General features: G+C 38.4%; 1 protein-coding gene across 1 annotated transcript in view; it reads right to left on the reverse strand.

The window, feature by feature from the left end:
• HMGCR (3-hydroxy-3-methylglutaryl-CoA reductase) overlaps window positions 1-13,750 on the reverse strand; it is a 28,782-nt gene extending 15,032 nt beyond the window's left edge. Inside the window, 12 exon segments of the mRNA XM_032335937.1 lie at window positions 505-520; window positions 522-681; window positions 860-1,107; window positions 1,228-1,388; window positions 1,905-2,021; window positions 2,130-2,236; window positions 5,023-5,128; window positions 6,029-6,113; window positions 7,009-7,096; window positions 7,379-7,490; window positions 7,940-8,127; window positions 13,666-13,750. Of these exon segments, the coding sequence (XP_032191828.1) occupies window positions 505-520; window positions 522-681; window positions 860-1,107; window positions 1,228-1,388; window positions 1,905-2,021; window positions 2,130-2,236; window positions 5,023-5,128; window positions 6,029-6,113; window positions 7,009-7,096; window positions 7,379-7,490; window positions 7,940-8,104 (1,365 nt within the window). The 5' untranslated portion in view covers window positions 8,105-8,127; window positions 13,666-13,750.
• Window positions 13,751-17,499: the final 3,749 nt, after the last annotated feature.

The raw sequence follows: 17,499 nt of genomic DNA on the forward strand, positions 1-17,499 counted from the left end.
GAAAACAAACTTCCTCTTGAGCATCAAGCTTACTTTTGAAACAAATCAAAAACAACAACAACAAAAAACTTCCTTCAGTCTTTGAAGTTCATTTTTGAGTTCAACCTTTTCTAGGCCCTAAGATTCAAGAGAATAGAGTAGTGGCTTATCTCTCTGGCAAATACTAATAAAGTACAAAGAGCATTGACCTTGAGTCAGTAAATCTTGAATTCTGGATACCAGCTTTTCCATTTCCTAAATGTATTACTTTGGGAAATACTTAAGCCTCCTGGAGCCCCAGCTTTCTCTTTCTTATCTGAAAAATGGAGATAATTCCAACAATCTCACAAGGTTGCAGGGAATAAATAAATAAGGCCACTACCTGTAAACCACAGAACACAGTGCCCAAAACTTAGTAGGTACTCAGGACCATAATTTTCTTCCTTCCTTCCTCTAATTTAAAAAAAAAAAAAAAAAGCTCCTTTTCTTAAGATACTAACCTTAAGTTAATTTTATTTTCCTCACCTCTGCATTCCCAGTATCTGTAGACTTCTTCATTAGGTCGAGGCTCCACGGGGAGTTCAATTTCAGGTTCCTGTGTCTCTAGTTCCAGCGAAGTATCAAGTAAGGAGGAGTTACCAACCACAAACGTAGCTCTGTTTGGAGTGTCAGTTTCTGCCACTAAGGGTTTTATGACCTCAACTGTTCAAGAGAACAAAAGAAATCTCACAACTGTGAACATAGTTCCCCCCACCACACCCTGCAGACCCCAAGCCCAGTTCCAGGAGACGGTGGGAAGGATGTGAACTAAGTTTTAAAATGAACTCAACTTGACAAATCAGTAGTGGAAGAATAGAAAATAAAGAGAACAAGAAATCACCTTTTCTTTCTCTGTTTATTCTTGTCTCCTCCTCAGCTGTATGGACTTTCTGGCTATTTCTAACCAGTATAGGTTCACGTCTACAACAATCATCTGGGACTTTTTTGGGAGTCACTACAGGAGATGTGATAGGGTTTTTTAATGAGAGTGTAGATTCTGTCTCGGCTTGTTCAAAGAAGATGTACTTGACAGCCAGAAGGAGAGCTAAACTTAGGGTAATAACTTGTTCAATATCCATGCTGATCATTCTAAATAAAAGAAAGCAAATTAAAATGTTATTGCTCAGGCACAAAAAAGGCACAAACTGACTTTTAGTAGTACAGAGTGCTATGATTAATACACAATAAGGTAGGTCTCAGGTAACTTACTTAGAGAGATAAAACTGCCAGAGGGAAACACTTGGTTCAATTCTCTTGGACACATTTTCATCCAATCCTAAAGAAACTTTAGAATTTTCTGCCGTACTGTTTTGAGGAGAAGGATCAGCTATCCAGCGACTATGGGCGTGAACAAGAACCAAGCCTAGAGACTGAAATAAAATGTTATAAATTATGTATCCTCTGCATATCAATGGCACCTCAACTTCTCATCCTTAACATCTGGATAACCAGATACTATCTCCCACAGCCTCCCCTCAGCATGAAAAGAAAGCCCCATGCTTGTTCTGGGACTAAAGCAGTGGCCCACTGAACTACTAAAAACATGCAAAACAACAGGTTTTCAAAGAGTAAAGAACAGGTTCTCAAAGAGAGGTAAAGTGGAGGAACTTGAAAAATCTCTTTAGGGGAGAGAGATGAAGAGCCTCAAAGAAATGAGAAATAAGAAAAAAAAAGGAAGAGGAACATCAGTGAAAGATGTAATAATAGTAAATTATATAGTTTACTTATTAATTAAATATAGTAAATTAGTAAATATAGTAAATCAGTGGAAGAAGTAATTATACAATAATTGTAGAAAGATAGCAGGAAGGAGAGAAAAAAGTCAAAAAGCAGAATATGACACTGAAACTAGAGATACCAAAAGGAGAAGAAAACTATATAATTACCATAATCATCTTAACTCTCTGAGTAACGGGATTTGGTTTATTTTCTTCCTCTTCTAAAACTCGAGCAAAATGGCTCAGTTGCCAAATTGGACGACCCTCGCGGCTTTCCCGAGAAAGCTACAAAGAAAACCAGTGTTACATCAGAAGGTACTGATTTTATTTATGTGAACGGACGTGATGAGAAACATTACTCCTTCTAATGCCGTAAGTAAGAACTACTCTTACCTCTAAAACCAAGGAAACGCAAGCTGGGAAAAAAGTCATGAACACAAAGTAGTTGGCAAGAACTGACATGCAGCCGAAGCAGCACATAATTTCAAGTTGACGCACCCCTGGTTAGAGAAAAATTAAATGTATAATTAGTAAAGTACATGTATTTTTGATAGAGCATACATCACAGGGACTTTTCCTTTAAGCAGATGAATAAAAGAAAATATTAGTAGATTAAGCTCTTTACTATTTACTGGAAGAAGAAAGAGGAACTCCGAGGTGATGCCAAGCCTTAGAGCACAACAGGGATATTTCCCTCAAGGAAGGAGAACTTGTCTTCTCCCATGTCTCAAATCTATCACAATGCCAGGCACAGTTGCTGCACTTAAACACATATCTGATAATCCCCTTTTAGGAAATGGTACTACTCTGTTCTGATATAAGAACAAGCCCAGGCTACACTAATGTGCAAACCTCAACAGTTAGGACCCAATTCCACTCTTTACCAGAAAAGCAATTCACCTGTGGCCCAAAGACTTTTTATTAAAGTAAAACCTATTACCAGCTATGCCATTCCTGATACAGTACTGTAATAAAGACTTTATGTGTACTACAGGACTCTAATCTCAACAGAACTTCTACTGAATCTATTTATGTTCTTATAATTTTGGTTAATTTCATTGATCTGTTTGAGAAATTAAATAATGTGCAAAGGCAATTCAAGATCCAAAGTTAACAAACATTCCACTACAAAATGTTAAAGGTATCACTTGGTAATCTTCTCAAATAGAAGGTGACAGAATTTTAGAACTGAAAAAGACCTTTGATTACCAAATCCTATTCCTTCAACATCACAAATAAACTTGAATATAAAACAAATTTCTGATTCACTTGTATTAAATATAAAAATGTTTTGAAATGTAAATAAGAAGTTATTCCCTCCTCTTACAAAATTGCTAACTAGAATACAAGAAACTCAATAGTATATTTTATTTTTGAATTATTACAGATCATTTGATGAAATAATAGAATAAAAACATACGTTGTATTTTTCTTCAAATTCTATAGCACTCTGTTAACTATACTTCAAAAAAAAATCTACAGCAATTACTCTCAAAGGTGGACCTTCAATATACAGCTATAACAACAAAAGCACTATGAACAACCTTGTACTTTAGACAGTAGCCAAATGTAATCTTTTCAAACCTGAGACCACTGAAACAATACCTGACCAATGCTTTTACAACCTAGTTATCAGCTGTTTCCCTCCGCACAACAGGACTACTATTGCTGCCATATGCTCTGTAGACATTCTTCCTCACTCCATACTAGAACAGTCTCTCTGGGCCATTCTGCTACTACACAGAGAGACAGCACCAATCTATATATTTCCAAGAAGTTAAGGCTTTTTCCTTTTTCAGTGGTTTTCCAAAGGGTTACTTCTTCTTTAACAGGTGTTAAATCTGTCGTTTTTCTACCCTAAGCCTAATCCCTAATTACAGCATTTCTGTATAGCTGTACCCATGTCTCCCAACTGGCTTTTCCAACTATAAATCTCATCATGTCCTTTGTCTACTTCTCTGACAGCATGCCAAAAACCATCATCCTACTCTCCACATCAGTTTCAAATGAGTAATCCTTGGTTTCATGGCCCACTTCCAGCTCCTGGCTAATCTTCACCTTCCTATATACTCTTATTTGAATAAAATCACACAGATATGTTTTCACCCAATCAAAAACATTTTTCTTGATTGTGGCAGTGACTTAATAACTTTACCTTTGTCAAAACTCAAAACTGTATCTCAAAAGTAGATTTTAAGCAGGGCGTCTGAATGGCTCAGTGGGTTAGAGCCTCTGCCTTCGGCTCAGGTCATGATCTCAGGGTCCTGGCATGGAGCTCCGTATCGGGCTCTCAGCTCAGTGGGGAGCCTGCTTCCCCCTTCTCTCTCTGCCTGCTGCTGTGCCTACTTGAGATCTCTCTGTGTCAAATAAACAAAATCTTTAAAAAAAAAAAAAAAAAGTAGATTTTAAGGAATGTTCATTTTTTTAAAAAAATGTTTTATTTATTTATTTGTCAGAGAGAGAGAGAGCATACAAGCAGGGGCAGTGGCAGGCAGAGGGAGAAGCTGGACTTGATCCCAGAATGCTAGGATCCTGACCTGAGCTGAAGGAAGACACTTAAGCTAAGACACCTAAGCAACTAACCCACTCAGGTCTCCCAAGGAATAGACTAGAACTGTAGTTACAAAAAGTAGACTCCCTAAGAAAGCCATAAAATCTAGTCTTAATTATTAGGAGACCTTAACAACAGCATGATATATTCATTCTGGCAAATTTCCATGCCAGGCCACAATTTTTGTCCTATATAATGGAGTCCTACGTTTGATATTTAAGATCTAACTCTCTACTATCCAATTAAGGATTAAGAAACATGTGTTGAGACTAATACTAGGTACTCACTAAGATGTACTGCACACCGTCTGATTAAATGTTCTCAACCAGCCTATTAGGTGGACCTAATTTAGATCTGGCCCATTTATGACTCTTCACTGTCTCCTACATGACAATTAAAACATAAGGAACCAAGTCACTAATTTAGCCTGAGCAAAAGCAGGAGCTGGAAGGGGCTTTCCAAACATAAACACTAAAAACTCTCAAAAGAGTGGAACATAGAAAGAGAAGGTGGCATGGCATTAGTGAAAAAAAAGGTAACATATTACTAAGTTTTCACTAAAGCAGACAGACATAAGGTCAGATAAACCCACATACTCATTCAATTAAAATCTTTTAAGAGTAATGTCACACTTTCGAAGTCAGAATTTAAGAATAACCAATGCAATCGGAGATGTTCTTTTTTTTCCCTTCATCTACAAATTTACTTTAAAATATATTAAAACTGCTTACAAACCTGACATGGTACCAACTCCAATCACCAGACATTCTACAAGAGCATCAAGGGTGAATGTGGGACCTAAAATTGCCATTCCACGAGCAATGTTTTCCCGCACTTCATCCTAAAACACAGACCAAATTTATCAAGGTCAGTAAGGTATAAAACTTTCAAAAACATTGGAGACTATGCCAAGGCCTCTACTAAAATCTAGTTTGCTATATCAAAAGTAAAAGAAACAATGTAATACCACTAACAGGCATTCCAGATGCAAAGAATTAAGAAAAAGGTCATGTACAGCTGCTTTCCCTTTTCACTGAGTGAGATGCTACTTGGCAAGATTCCTCTGAGGTGGTGCATGAATCCTGCCATTTAAATACTATATAATAAAATACTATAACGTTTTATATTTGGCTATCACTTACAGTCCTTCGTTGCAATTTTTTTGAGACCTTGTTAATACTATGAAACCTAAAACCTATTTTTGTCAACATGCTCAAATGGTCAGGATACTCATCAAATACATAATCAAGGCAGAATTACATGTTATTTTATATTCAGGTATTCTGATGCAAGACTATTAAAAATGTTAATTAATTTTAAGTGACTATTGAACACCAACATAAAACTTTAGATGGAAAATAATGCTAGGGTTAATGCTAAAGTTTTAGAAATAAATCTACCCGGAGACTATCTTCCATTATATCCTGTCCTGTTCTCTGATAGGTTTCAGTAAGTAGACACTCTTTCTTATCCAAAAGTCTCACTACCTAAATTTCTAAAATCTTCAAATAGGAAAATGGGGAAGAACTCCAAATTCCAGAACCTGTGGAATTAAGTTGTTAGGTAAATGGGACAGTTCCTGGGGCACCTGGAAAGACCAGTCTTAAGACTTGACAATAAAACTTAAAACTATGGGCAATTCCTGATTCTTGAACTATGAAGAAACTATTAATGCTTCCTATTAATGTAAACAAACTGAAAGAAATACCAGTAACATTCATGTCTTAAAAATAATACTTACCTGTGAGTTGGAACTGAGGGCAAACTTTGCTAGAGCGCTTGCTCTAGAAAGGTCAATCAAAAGTAGGAAAAAGGGCAAAGCTTCACTGGGAAAAAAAAAATCAGATGATCAGGAATTTAACAGGAAGTCTGGCTTAAAAATGCTTTCCACAATAAAACACCCACCTCATACACTGTATGATTCTTTAGTATGTATACCTTTTTGCAGCCCGAAGGTACACCCTATACTCACTCCCTTTTGACATTCTCAAAGCTAAACATACATACTGCTCAAAATATTTATAATGTTAAAAATATAAGTGCATTTATACAGAAATACTTTTTGATGATTTTACAGCAAAATATCATCCTAAGTAAAAAATTTATCCTTGAATTAACGGGAAAAAAGTGGAATAGATAAAATTTTTTAACATTATTCACTATTTATGGAAGGATCCAAGTTGAAGCTTTCTGGAGAGACAGTTGGCAATAATAGCACTCAAAAGCCCCCAAAACTTACACAGGCACTGTCTCACTCCTAGGAATATATCCTAAGAATGAATATGAACACAAGGTAAGCCACAGAGACATTCGTCACAGTGCTATTAATAGAGGAAATTAAATAACCTAACAATCCAATCCTAGAGGATTAAGTAAATGAACTATAATATATTCACACAGGGGAATACTAGACAACCAATACAAGTAATTTAATTTAGCATTAAGGACATGCAAAGATGTTGATGAACTATTATCACACATCAAAATATTATAAAGGCATAAAGAAGTTGTATGATCTCAGAATTTTTAACTGTAAAAAACCATAGGAAAGCATATACCAAAATGTTAAGAGATATTAACATTAGCTAAATGACAGCATGAAAAATTTCCCCATATTTCCTATAAACTTTTTAAAATGTATATATTAGAATATAACTTGGAGAAGAGGAGTTGTTAATTATATATTTTGGAAAAAAGTGTATTTATGTTTTAAATACTTACTTCAAGCCTGTCAATTCTTTATCTAAGAAATGAATGACAACTGTACTGAATACAAAACTTGAGAAAATTGTGAAGAGGCCAGCAATACCTAAATTGACAAAATTCAAACAGAAAAAAATTACCCTTTATTACAAAAATAGTAACATACAGTCCCATATAATATTCTGAAAGAAGTATTATTTTCTCCAGATTATTAAGATCTCAAATATCAGAATGCTTACTCTCAATAGGGCAACCACTAAATGCGTGCAGTGTACTTTAAGCAATATACCCATTTCCATATACATGATTTGAACAAACAAAATTATGTATTTCCATAACAAATCAAAAATTTGATAGCACAAATAAGTTAAATGTATAAAATGATTACCCAAAATATATTTTGATCCAAGTTGACGTAAATTCTGGAACTGGAAGTAAATATACAGGATTGCTATGCATCGTGTTATTGTCAGAATTATAATGTCACTGCTTAACACATCCTATTGGAAGAGATAGAAAAAAACTCTCAATAGCTTTACCTTTTAAAATAAGCAACTAAAAATAAGAGTTTTTATTTTGTATGCATCATCAGTTTGTATATTACCATGATAATATAAATATAGGCACAATACAAGTCAAATAAAAATATTAAACATGCAAATCAAAAGTCAAGTCCAATTTTTAAACAATCCACTATTTAAAGCCAATCATTTTTCTGTTAGTCACTTTTAAAGCTACTATTTTCTCTAGTAAAGTCAATTATACTCATTTCATGCAGAAAAGGAAAAGTTATTTCCAAACTATATAAGTAAATAGAAATCTGATTAAGTTCATAAATACTAAGTTAAAGATTTTACTTGCAACTTTTTTTATTATATGGTCACTAAGAGGAAATGCTCTTCAGAAACTGAAAATGGAATTTAGACAATATCAAATAAATTTCACAAACCTCTTCAAATTTTGGACACTCATAATTCCAACCACAGATCTTATCGTTACCAGTAAACATGTTCATGGACATCATACAGATGGTCAGTGTCACCGTCCCCACTATGACTTCCCAGGGGTGGGAGGCCACAAAAAGGCCGTGCATTCGGAAAAGTCTTGACAACATTGTAGCTACAGAATTCTTGGATCCTAAAAGGAATATCAAGTGTGAACACTTAGTACACAGATCACTGTATTTTTAGGAAAAGATTTTAAGACTTTGCACTGTAAACCCTGCTATTGTAGGCACAGTGTCTTATACATATGAATAATACTATTTGACAGTGTTCCTTATTAGTTCTGTAAAATAATTATAAAATCAAAATAAGAGGACTCTGATACTACTTTCTTACTCACAAAACTTGAATCCTCTATTAGTCACTCGCAACCAACTTAAAAACTAGCTATTTCTTACAAGTTGTATGAATTCAAGCATTGATGATGGAACCAAATAAATATCTCAGCCCATGATATTACCTGAGCGAAGGAGGAGAGCAATACAACAGAAAAAAAAAAAAAAAATAAGTGAGAAACGACTATTCACATTTGCTTTCTAATTACCCTGGCATAAAACGCCCATAAGCACCCTCTACATTCTCCACATTCTGGTTACGCAAAAGGCAAACACCATCTATTTGTTGAGTGTCCTCAAAGGCAGCATATGGCATGTTACTAGCAAAATGATGTTTAATGAAACTTCCTACTCTTACTGTCACCAGAGAAAAAAGTCTTTCCCAAATTTTACAGCTAATAAAATGCCACAACAGTACTGGAAGAAGAGGATGGCTGGCCAAAGTAGATGTCTATGACATTTAAAAATTCCCAACAGTGGTGCCTGGGTGGCTCAGTGAGTTAAAGCCTCTGCCTTAGGCTCAGGTCATGATCCCAGGGTGCTGGGATAGAGCCCCTATCGGGCTCAGCGGGGAGCCTGCTTCCCTTCCTCTCTCTCTGCCTGCCTCTCTGCCTACTTGTGATCTCTGTCAAATAAATAAATAAAATCTTAAAAAAAAAAATTCCCAACAGAACGTACAGGTAATTTTTAAATTTAATCTTTAAAGAGAATCCGAAGCAGATTCCCCACTCAGGATGGAGTCTGACACAGGGCTCAATCTCATGACCCTGAGGTTCACTACCTGAGGTGAAATCAAGCGTCAGATGCTTAACAAAATGAGCTACCCAGGCGCCCCTGGAGAACATACAGGTAATTTTGATCTAACAACTACCATGACTAAACCTCCCCATGTCTGTTGGCTAAATTACAATAATTTTTATATTCTCATTTTTTAAAAAATCTGATACAGTCACTGGTCTCTAGAATAGGAACTTGTAAGCCTTCTTAAACTAAAATTAATGCTCACAATAAAGCATATTTAACTGCCCAAAAAAATCTATTTCAAATTAAGATTTAAAAAGTAAGGCTACTGAAATAAGTCAATCAGAGAAAGACAATTATCATATGATCTCACTGATATAAAGAATTTGAGAAACAAGACAGAGGATCATAGGGGAAGGAAGGGAAAAATGAAACAAGATGAAACCTGAGAGGGAGACAAACCATAAGAGACTCTTAATCTCAAGAAACAATAGGAGGGTTGCTGGAGGTGATGGGGAGGAGAGGGATGGGGTGGCTAGGTGATGGACATTGAGGAGGGTATGTGCTTTGATGAGTGCTGTGAATTGTGTACGACTGATGATTCACAGACCTATACTCCTGAAACAATTAATATATAGGTTAAAAAAAAAAAAAGAAAAAGTAAGACTACTGACTGACACACTAGCAAGAATTCAAATGAATCTCTTGTTTGTGGTAATACTAAGAAAATGACTCATTTATTGAAGACAGAAAATTAAAAAGCAACAAATGAAGAAAAAGAAAGTTAATTACTCTATCTAAAAGGTTAAGGGAAAGAAAATAAGAGTAGCTTTTAGGAACCAAAGCAATTCCAGAACATCATCCCCCATCATGTCACAAGATGTTCTCCCTATTTCAGTTACACCAGGACCCAACTGGACAGCTGGCTCTCCCACTGCAGGTGACAATCTTTCATTGGATCAATTCAATCATGAAATCAATTTTGTGAGTAAGAACAAACAGGGTTTAATAAAATAAAATAGAAAAAATCACTGTAGGGCGCCTGGGTGGCTCAGTGGGTTAAAGCCTCTGCTGAGCAGAGAGCCTGCTTCCCTTCCTCTCTCTCTGCCTGCCTCTCTGCCTAATTGTGATCTCTGTCTGTTAAATAAATAAATAAAATCTTTTAAAAAAAAAGAAAGAAAGAAAAGAAAAGAAAAGAAAAAAATTGCTGTAGGTAAGAATATAGTATAGGTAGATATTATTTCTTAAAACTTGATGTTTCATGAAACTGTGTGTGTGTGTGTGTGTGTGTGTGTGTGTGTGTGTAGAGTTCCAACATAACATGTATTACTTACTGTGGGTCTCAATTTTAAAAATCACTAAGTTCTACAAATGTGGCATGCATCTGCCTGTGTTTATTCATGCTTTTTCAACCTTCCTCCCTGAGTCTTGTTCCTCATTTTATCCTCCAGAACCTTGTACCCACGCACAGCAGCTACTCAGCAAATACCTGATTAATCAAAAATCTCATTAACTACAGGAGCATGTACTTTACTGACCCATCCTGAAATGGCCTAAAAATGACTTTTAGCCCAAAAGATATGAATATAACTGCTCACCTGCTAGCACACCACGCTGCCCACCCTTGGTTAAGGCTGAATGTAGAGCATTCAAGAAATATATTAAAGGGGAATGGGGTAGGGATGAGAGGCTACAGTCTATACACTGTTTTCAAAAATGGACAATAACAAAAATAGTTTCTATTTAGATGAGCAAGGACTTGGGACTTAAAGCTTTGGAGATTATTAATCATATCTTAGATTTGAATCCTACTTCATTATAACCAAAAGCCTCATAAGAGCCTAGATTTTCAGGACAGTTTTCTATCACATAACATCCTTCTTATATTCAAAAACAAAAACAAAACTCTACAAACTGGTCTAAAGGATCAACTAGCCTCAATGTTCCAGAAAGTGAATCAACTAAAAATACATGTCAACACTAGGTCAAAATGATTCTCCCCACCAAAAACAAACAAACAAACAAAACCTCTCAACTTAGGTTATTCCCTATTGAGTTGATGTATTCTTCATTATTAAAAAGTTAGTTCAATTGTAATCTGAGCTGCCAGCAAGAAGGCACCCCAATTTGATCACAAATTGATTTAGCATCATTAACCCATAATTACCTATTAGACACATTATGTGGTCCCTTTAAAAGATTTCATGGTAGCATTGTCAATTCTGGGAAATTTCTTTCCTAGATATAAACTCATCTTTGCAACATTCAGGAAAAAATTACACATGATTCTGTGAACCAACCCCAAACACAGAGAAGCCCACCTATTTGGAAATACAAACTCGGTAAAAAAACGTTCAAGGTGTGTCAAAAGTAACCATAACTGTACACTATCTCATTTCTCATGAGCACCCTGCCCATTTCCCCGTGATTATGCAAAGTACTTAAATGCCAGAGAATCCAGTCTTCCACCCTCATCAGCAATTACAAGTGGCATTAGCAGGCTACAGGACAGCTCATGCAAATTCAATGGACACTATTTAGGCCAGGCTGCACTAAAAACACTTTACTTTAAAAAAAAAAAAAAATCAAGCTAAATAGGCAGTGTATGCCTTGCTTATGCACAATGAAATATGCCACAAACATTTTCTTCAAAAGAAAAGATGATTTAAACTCAATGGACTCCTCAAACTCCTATCCAAGATGTTACAGAAACTACCTACCATAGCCATCTGCAGAAAAGGATGCTTTTGCATCCAACACTATTTCCTCCCACCCTGCACTCCTCCTGCACTGTACGTCCTAGCATATGATTATACACTACTTTACACAGCTCTCAAATTAATTGCTGTGTATATTTTGACTCTTTGAAGACAAGAACCACATCTTATATTGAATCATCCTTAGTTCCAACAGGATCTGGCATTCTGTTGCTCAACCTAGTATCCTAGGGGGAAAAAAAATCTTGCACTGGAAATCAGGAAACCTGGATTCCCCTCCCCCCATTCTATTACACGCTTGTAAGTCACATCTCTCTTTAGTAACTTACTAAGCTAGAGCTCCAAAGTTCTTTGACAAAGACAGGTATTAAGCGGAACCATATGAAACTGCTACTTTTGTAGGTTAAAAAAAAAGTCAAATTTCAAATACCTGCAATTTCATATGGGTCAACCTAAATACATACTGATAAACATGTAGTTATCCATCCATGGTTTAGAAAGTAGACCATGTAAGAATAAAATGAGCACAATCAAGAACATTATACACTTCGTCCTGAAGACTTGTGCCACACATGAGCCTCATATGTTGATGATTAATCTTAGTAAACTTTTTTAACCTTCATGTTACTAAATGCCATTTGTCCTTACTACCAAGTTTATCACAAGCAAATCCTGGAAAGACACAACAAAGCAGGTCCTCAAAAACCAGTCGATCCCATTGTACACACCAGGCCTTTGCTACATTACCTCTAAATCAGAAAATGTCTTTCATTGCATGGGCAGTAAAATATATTCATGGGCAAAAAAACCATTCTCTGCATTAAGATACTGAAATCATGCATGATTATTTAGTACAGCCCAGAAACAAATGCTTCCTATGACTTTTCAGGACCAACCCTAAGGCGGCATGCCCTCAACCAAGCTATGAAATATTTTCAGACGATCATTTAAGATGGAGTACATCCGCCTTCTCCTACGGCAGAAACCGACTGTTCTGTATTTGAACCCCCAAGGTACGTCTTTCCTAACCCAAACCAAATAGGTCCGGAAAATCTACAAGGTTTGAACTCAATTAAATCAGCACTAAAGAGACTAAAGCCCCTTAGAAAAAAAAAGAGAAAAAATGGAGGGCCGTGGTAGTAGAAGAATACTTTAAGTCCTTGGGACTTGCCCAAGGACTTAAAAGTATCCTCTCAACTCGTCTCTCCTGGAAATAACCCGACACTTCTCTGCAGATCCACGGTTCTTCTTCACGGCTCTGTGTTAGTCAGCAGCATTTATGGAAATCTTCCCCATCACTTTAAAGAAAGATGCTGACGAACAGCAGCGCCTGGGCGTGAACGCTGCACTTGATAGACCTTCTCACCGACTCTCCGCGAGCTGCGGGCCCAGCCCATCACACACACGCACCCCCAGCATTTCTCGAGTCGAGGGGCTTCTGAGGTCATGCTATCTGGCACCCTTTCCGCCCGATGATCGCGACTGCCAGCCTACACGGACTACTTGGGACTTGGAGGGTGACCGCAGCTACCCTCGCCGGCCCACCTACGATGACCACCGCAGCCAAGAAGAAGCCGGCCTGCCGCCCGCCCCTCGGGCCCGGGCTGGCCGCCGGGCTCCCCCAGCATTGGTGCAGGCCGCCACTCGGCTGGCCGCGCCTCAGGACGTCTCTCCTTAGAGTCTCCGCGGGACCGGGCTGCCACACCCGCAAAGCCGCCACTGCAGCTCCCGCCAGGTCCGCAAGAGGGGCAGGCTGCCCCTTCCCAGGGCCAGGAGGAGCTCGAGAACCACCATCCACCCGGCCCTAATCCCGCTCCCACCCACCACTGCCCCGCTCCCTCTGCCCCCGGTCTCCTTCGCTGCCACCGACCGCCTCACCTCCGGATCTCACTAGAGGCCACCGAACCCGGGCGCCAGCGCTCCGCCTGTCTCCAGTCAACGGAGACGCGAAGCGGAAGGAACCTTCGACCTACGCACACTCGGTGCCGGCTGAACCTACGACCAATGAGAGAGGATCGTCCGATCGTCTAGCCAATCAGCTGGGTGCGGCTCGGCCTCACGGGGCTACGTCACGAACGGTCGCCTTAACAACCTCCCACAGCTCTCCCTGCTGCGGAGAACGGGCACCGCACCATCTCTCACCATGGCTCGGCCAACCAATAGCCAGGCGAGTCCCAGAACTAGGGCCTGCCTATTGGTCCAAGGGCCATGGGGGCGCCAGCATGGAAGCTGCTCGGGCGAAGGCGATAGGGGATCGGGCGGGTGGAGTGTCCTACAGGCCAGGACCTGACCTGTGACCATCCTGGCTGCGAGAGTACTATGGGAAGCACCAGTGGGAAGCAGGATTGTAAGGTGACGATAAACGCAGGGTCAGGTTGGGGGTAGAAAGCCCAGTTACTTAACGGAGAGAGAGAGAGATGGAGAGGAGGTGAAGCTGAAAAAAGTGAAGGTGGCAGCGAGGTGTAACCCAAATCTCAAAGCTGACCCATATTCAAAATCTAAAACGACACCTTCCTGAGACTTACCCATGCGTATAGATAGGTCCAGTCACTGGCGCCCCTCAGCACAGTGCTTCTGCGTGGAGCACTAGTCTCACAACAGTCGATTCTGAAATGTGCCTCTCCTGTGTCTTCTGCCTTCTCTCTGTCCTTCCCTCGACTCTGAAATGCGCCTATCCTGTGTCTTCATTCTCTCTGCCCTCCCCTCGCTGCAGGCCTTTATTTATCTCTTAGATGAAATAGTGCAGTAGCCTCTTGTATCAGGTATCTCCCCTCGTAGGCACTTCCACCTTAGCATCTGATTGTTCCAGAGACCTGCCCCCTGGAATTGCTCCTTGTCTACTGGATTAAAGAACCTGACACCACCAATATGTCCCCACCCCACATTTCTTGTGTATCTCTCATTACTTACCTATATCAACCCTACATTTCAGCCAAGACTAACAGGTCTTTTCTTCAGTCACAGTAACTTTTTACCTCTCTGCTAATGTTGTCCTTGTTTAATCTGGATATGCCTACGCATTTTAATTGTTTAAATTCTAACTACCCTTTCAGGACCTTCTCATATGCCACCTCCTTTCTTGATTCCTTCAAATACATGTCATTCCTCCCTCCTCTGAACACTCATATTTCCATAATATTCTGTGACTTGTCTTTTATTATTATGTGGAAATTTCTTAAGAACAGGGATTATAGAGATGCCTGGGCAATTCATTCGGTTAGGCATCTACCTTTGGTGCAGGTCATGATCTTGAGGTCCTGGGATAGAGCCCCTGCTCAGCTGGGAGCCTGTTTCTCCCTCTCCTCCTGCCACTCCCCCTGCCTGTTCTCTCTCTCTCCCTCTCAAAAAAAATAATAAAATTTTTTAAAAGAACAGGAATTTAATCACTGAATTTTTAAAGTCCTATATTTTGAAATATAGTCCGTGAAACGTACTATACACTCAGTAGGAGTTTTAGTAGTAAACTACCATCTTGCTAAATTTCCATAATCCTCATAAAACAGATGCTATCTCCACCTACCTAAAAAAGTTAAGCAACTTGCTATAGATCACTTGATAATAATTAGGAAAACTGATATTTGAGCCCACATCTAAAGCTTATGCTGATTCTTCTGTATTTCACTGCTTTAGCATAGGTCCTTTATTCACCTCTTTTTATCTAATACTTTTGGGTCGCCCCTTATATGCAATGCACCATGGTTGGCATTGACAAACATGGTAGAAACTGCCTTTATGAACTTTACATCCCTTCACAGAATAAAGGGTCATTAAATATTTGTTTAATTAATTATAGTGGAAGGAAACAGTTTTTAGTAAAGAAGATTGTGGTGAACTAACCAATCAATGACTGTAATATTCTGAATCTTACCAAAAGGAAGAGGAAGGAGAAGGAGAGAAGAATGAGAAAAAGTGGAAGAAGTGGAAGAGGAAGAAAGAGAAGAAGCAATAGGAGGAGGAGGGGGAGAAGGAGAGAAGGAGAGAAGGAAGGAATGAAGGAACGAAGGAAGAAAAATCTGTAAGTACTGACAGCCCAGAAATTTTGTCTCACTTTTAATGTCCCCGGATTATTACAGAATTTGAAGTTATCATTTACACAAACGCATACTAATATAAATCCAAATAAAGATTATGAAGGTGTTTCCACAAAAAACTCTAGTCCAAGATTTGGAAATTTTCATTCCCAAATTCTGCTTAATTGAGAATTCCTGTGAGTATATGAGTTCAAAAGCAAGCAATAAAGAAAGTTTTAATTCTGGTTTTAGGTACTTAAAATAACTATCTGGGTCCCAAAATGTATTTCAAAGAATCTTTATTGCACTTAACTAGTATTTGTACTTAATGATAAATCACAAAATTTGGCATGGACACAAGATAGAAGGGGAACGAGGGGAGTGGGGCCAAGGGAATCTATGTGTCTTGTTGTGGGTTTACTTGCAGAACAAGGAGTTTATAAAAGTACAATTTTAAGAGCCTCCTTTAAAGTAATGCATAGCCCATATTGCCAAGCTAATCCACATTACATTAAGCATTTATATATGTAAAACTTCATTTTTCCCTTTTTTTATGGTCATGCTCATGCTGTCACGCTTTAAGACAGAGAATTATAACAACAAAAAAAATAAGAATAATAATAAATACTTAAGTGACTGTGTCTCAGCCACTCTCTTAAGTGCTTTATTTTTATTATTATTAATATTATTTATATTAATTCTCATAACACTTATATGAGGAGGGCATGGAGAATCTGTATTTTACAAATGATGAAGCTACAGAAACAGAAAGACTAACTGACCTAAGTTCACACAGCCTGGAAGTAGTAAAGCTGGGAAATGAACTTTGAAATCTGATTCCCAAGTACATGCTCTAAACACCTCCAATGGACTCTCTTTTGCATTAACGTAACATGTATTGCACTGTATGACACATGTGCTTGTTTAAGCTTTTGACACTCCATTGCAAAAGACCTTTCATAATATCAGCAAAGAGCTGTATCTATATATGTATGTGTGTATATGTATTTATTTATTTCTCATTCACAGTTCCAAGCTGTGTTCCAAATTTGTATCTTCCAACCTTAAGCAGTTTTCTCTCTGTCTTACAGAACTTTCTTTCTTTATTTTTAAGGGATAATTTTTTAACTAGTACGTTGTAAGTGATAATTGGCCATTTAGACTTTGGCAGATACTTTGATTGATTGCCTCTCTGCCCAAGGTCAGGAAATAGTCACTGAGGGCCTACTCTATGCTAGGCAAAAGGCATCCGAGAAAGCACCTGGGGCACCTGGCTGGCTCAGTCAGTTGAGCATCTGACTCTTGGGGTTATGGGGTCAGGCTCATTGGGATCTGTGCTCCACAGGAAGTCTGCTTAGGATTCTCTCTCTCCCCCTCTGCCTCTGCCTTTCTCCCTCCCCCTGCGGTTTTCTCTCTCTCTTTCTCTCTCTCTCTCTCTCTCAAATGAATGGATAAATCTTAAGAGAAGGAAAGAGAAAAAAATGAAAGGAAAAAGAAAAGAAAGGCAAGGAGAAGAAAAGAAAAGAAAGCAGATACAAACAGAACCCTTCCAGATAACATAGTCAGTGCTCTGAGTGAGATCTGCAGAGGGTCCACTGAGAAAAGGGATAAGGTAGGGAGTTTGGATGTCATATATTCTGAACAAGGGAAGGAGGTGAAAGGCTATCAAGCTAATAGGACCAAGATTGTGAGAATACGAGTG

This window comes from Mustela erminea, chromosome 3 (assembly GCF_009829155.1).
Source record: "Mustela erminea isolate mMusErm1 chromosome 3, mMusErm1.Pri, whole genome shotgun sequence".
NCBI lineage: Eukaryota > Metazoa > Chordata > Mammalia > Carnivora > Mustelidae > Mustela > Mustela erminea.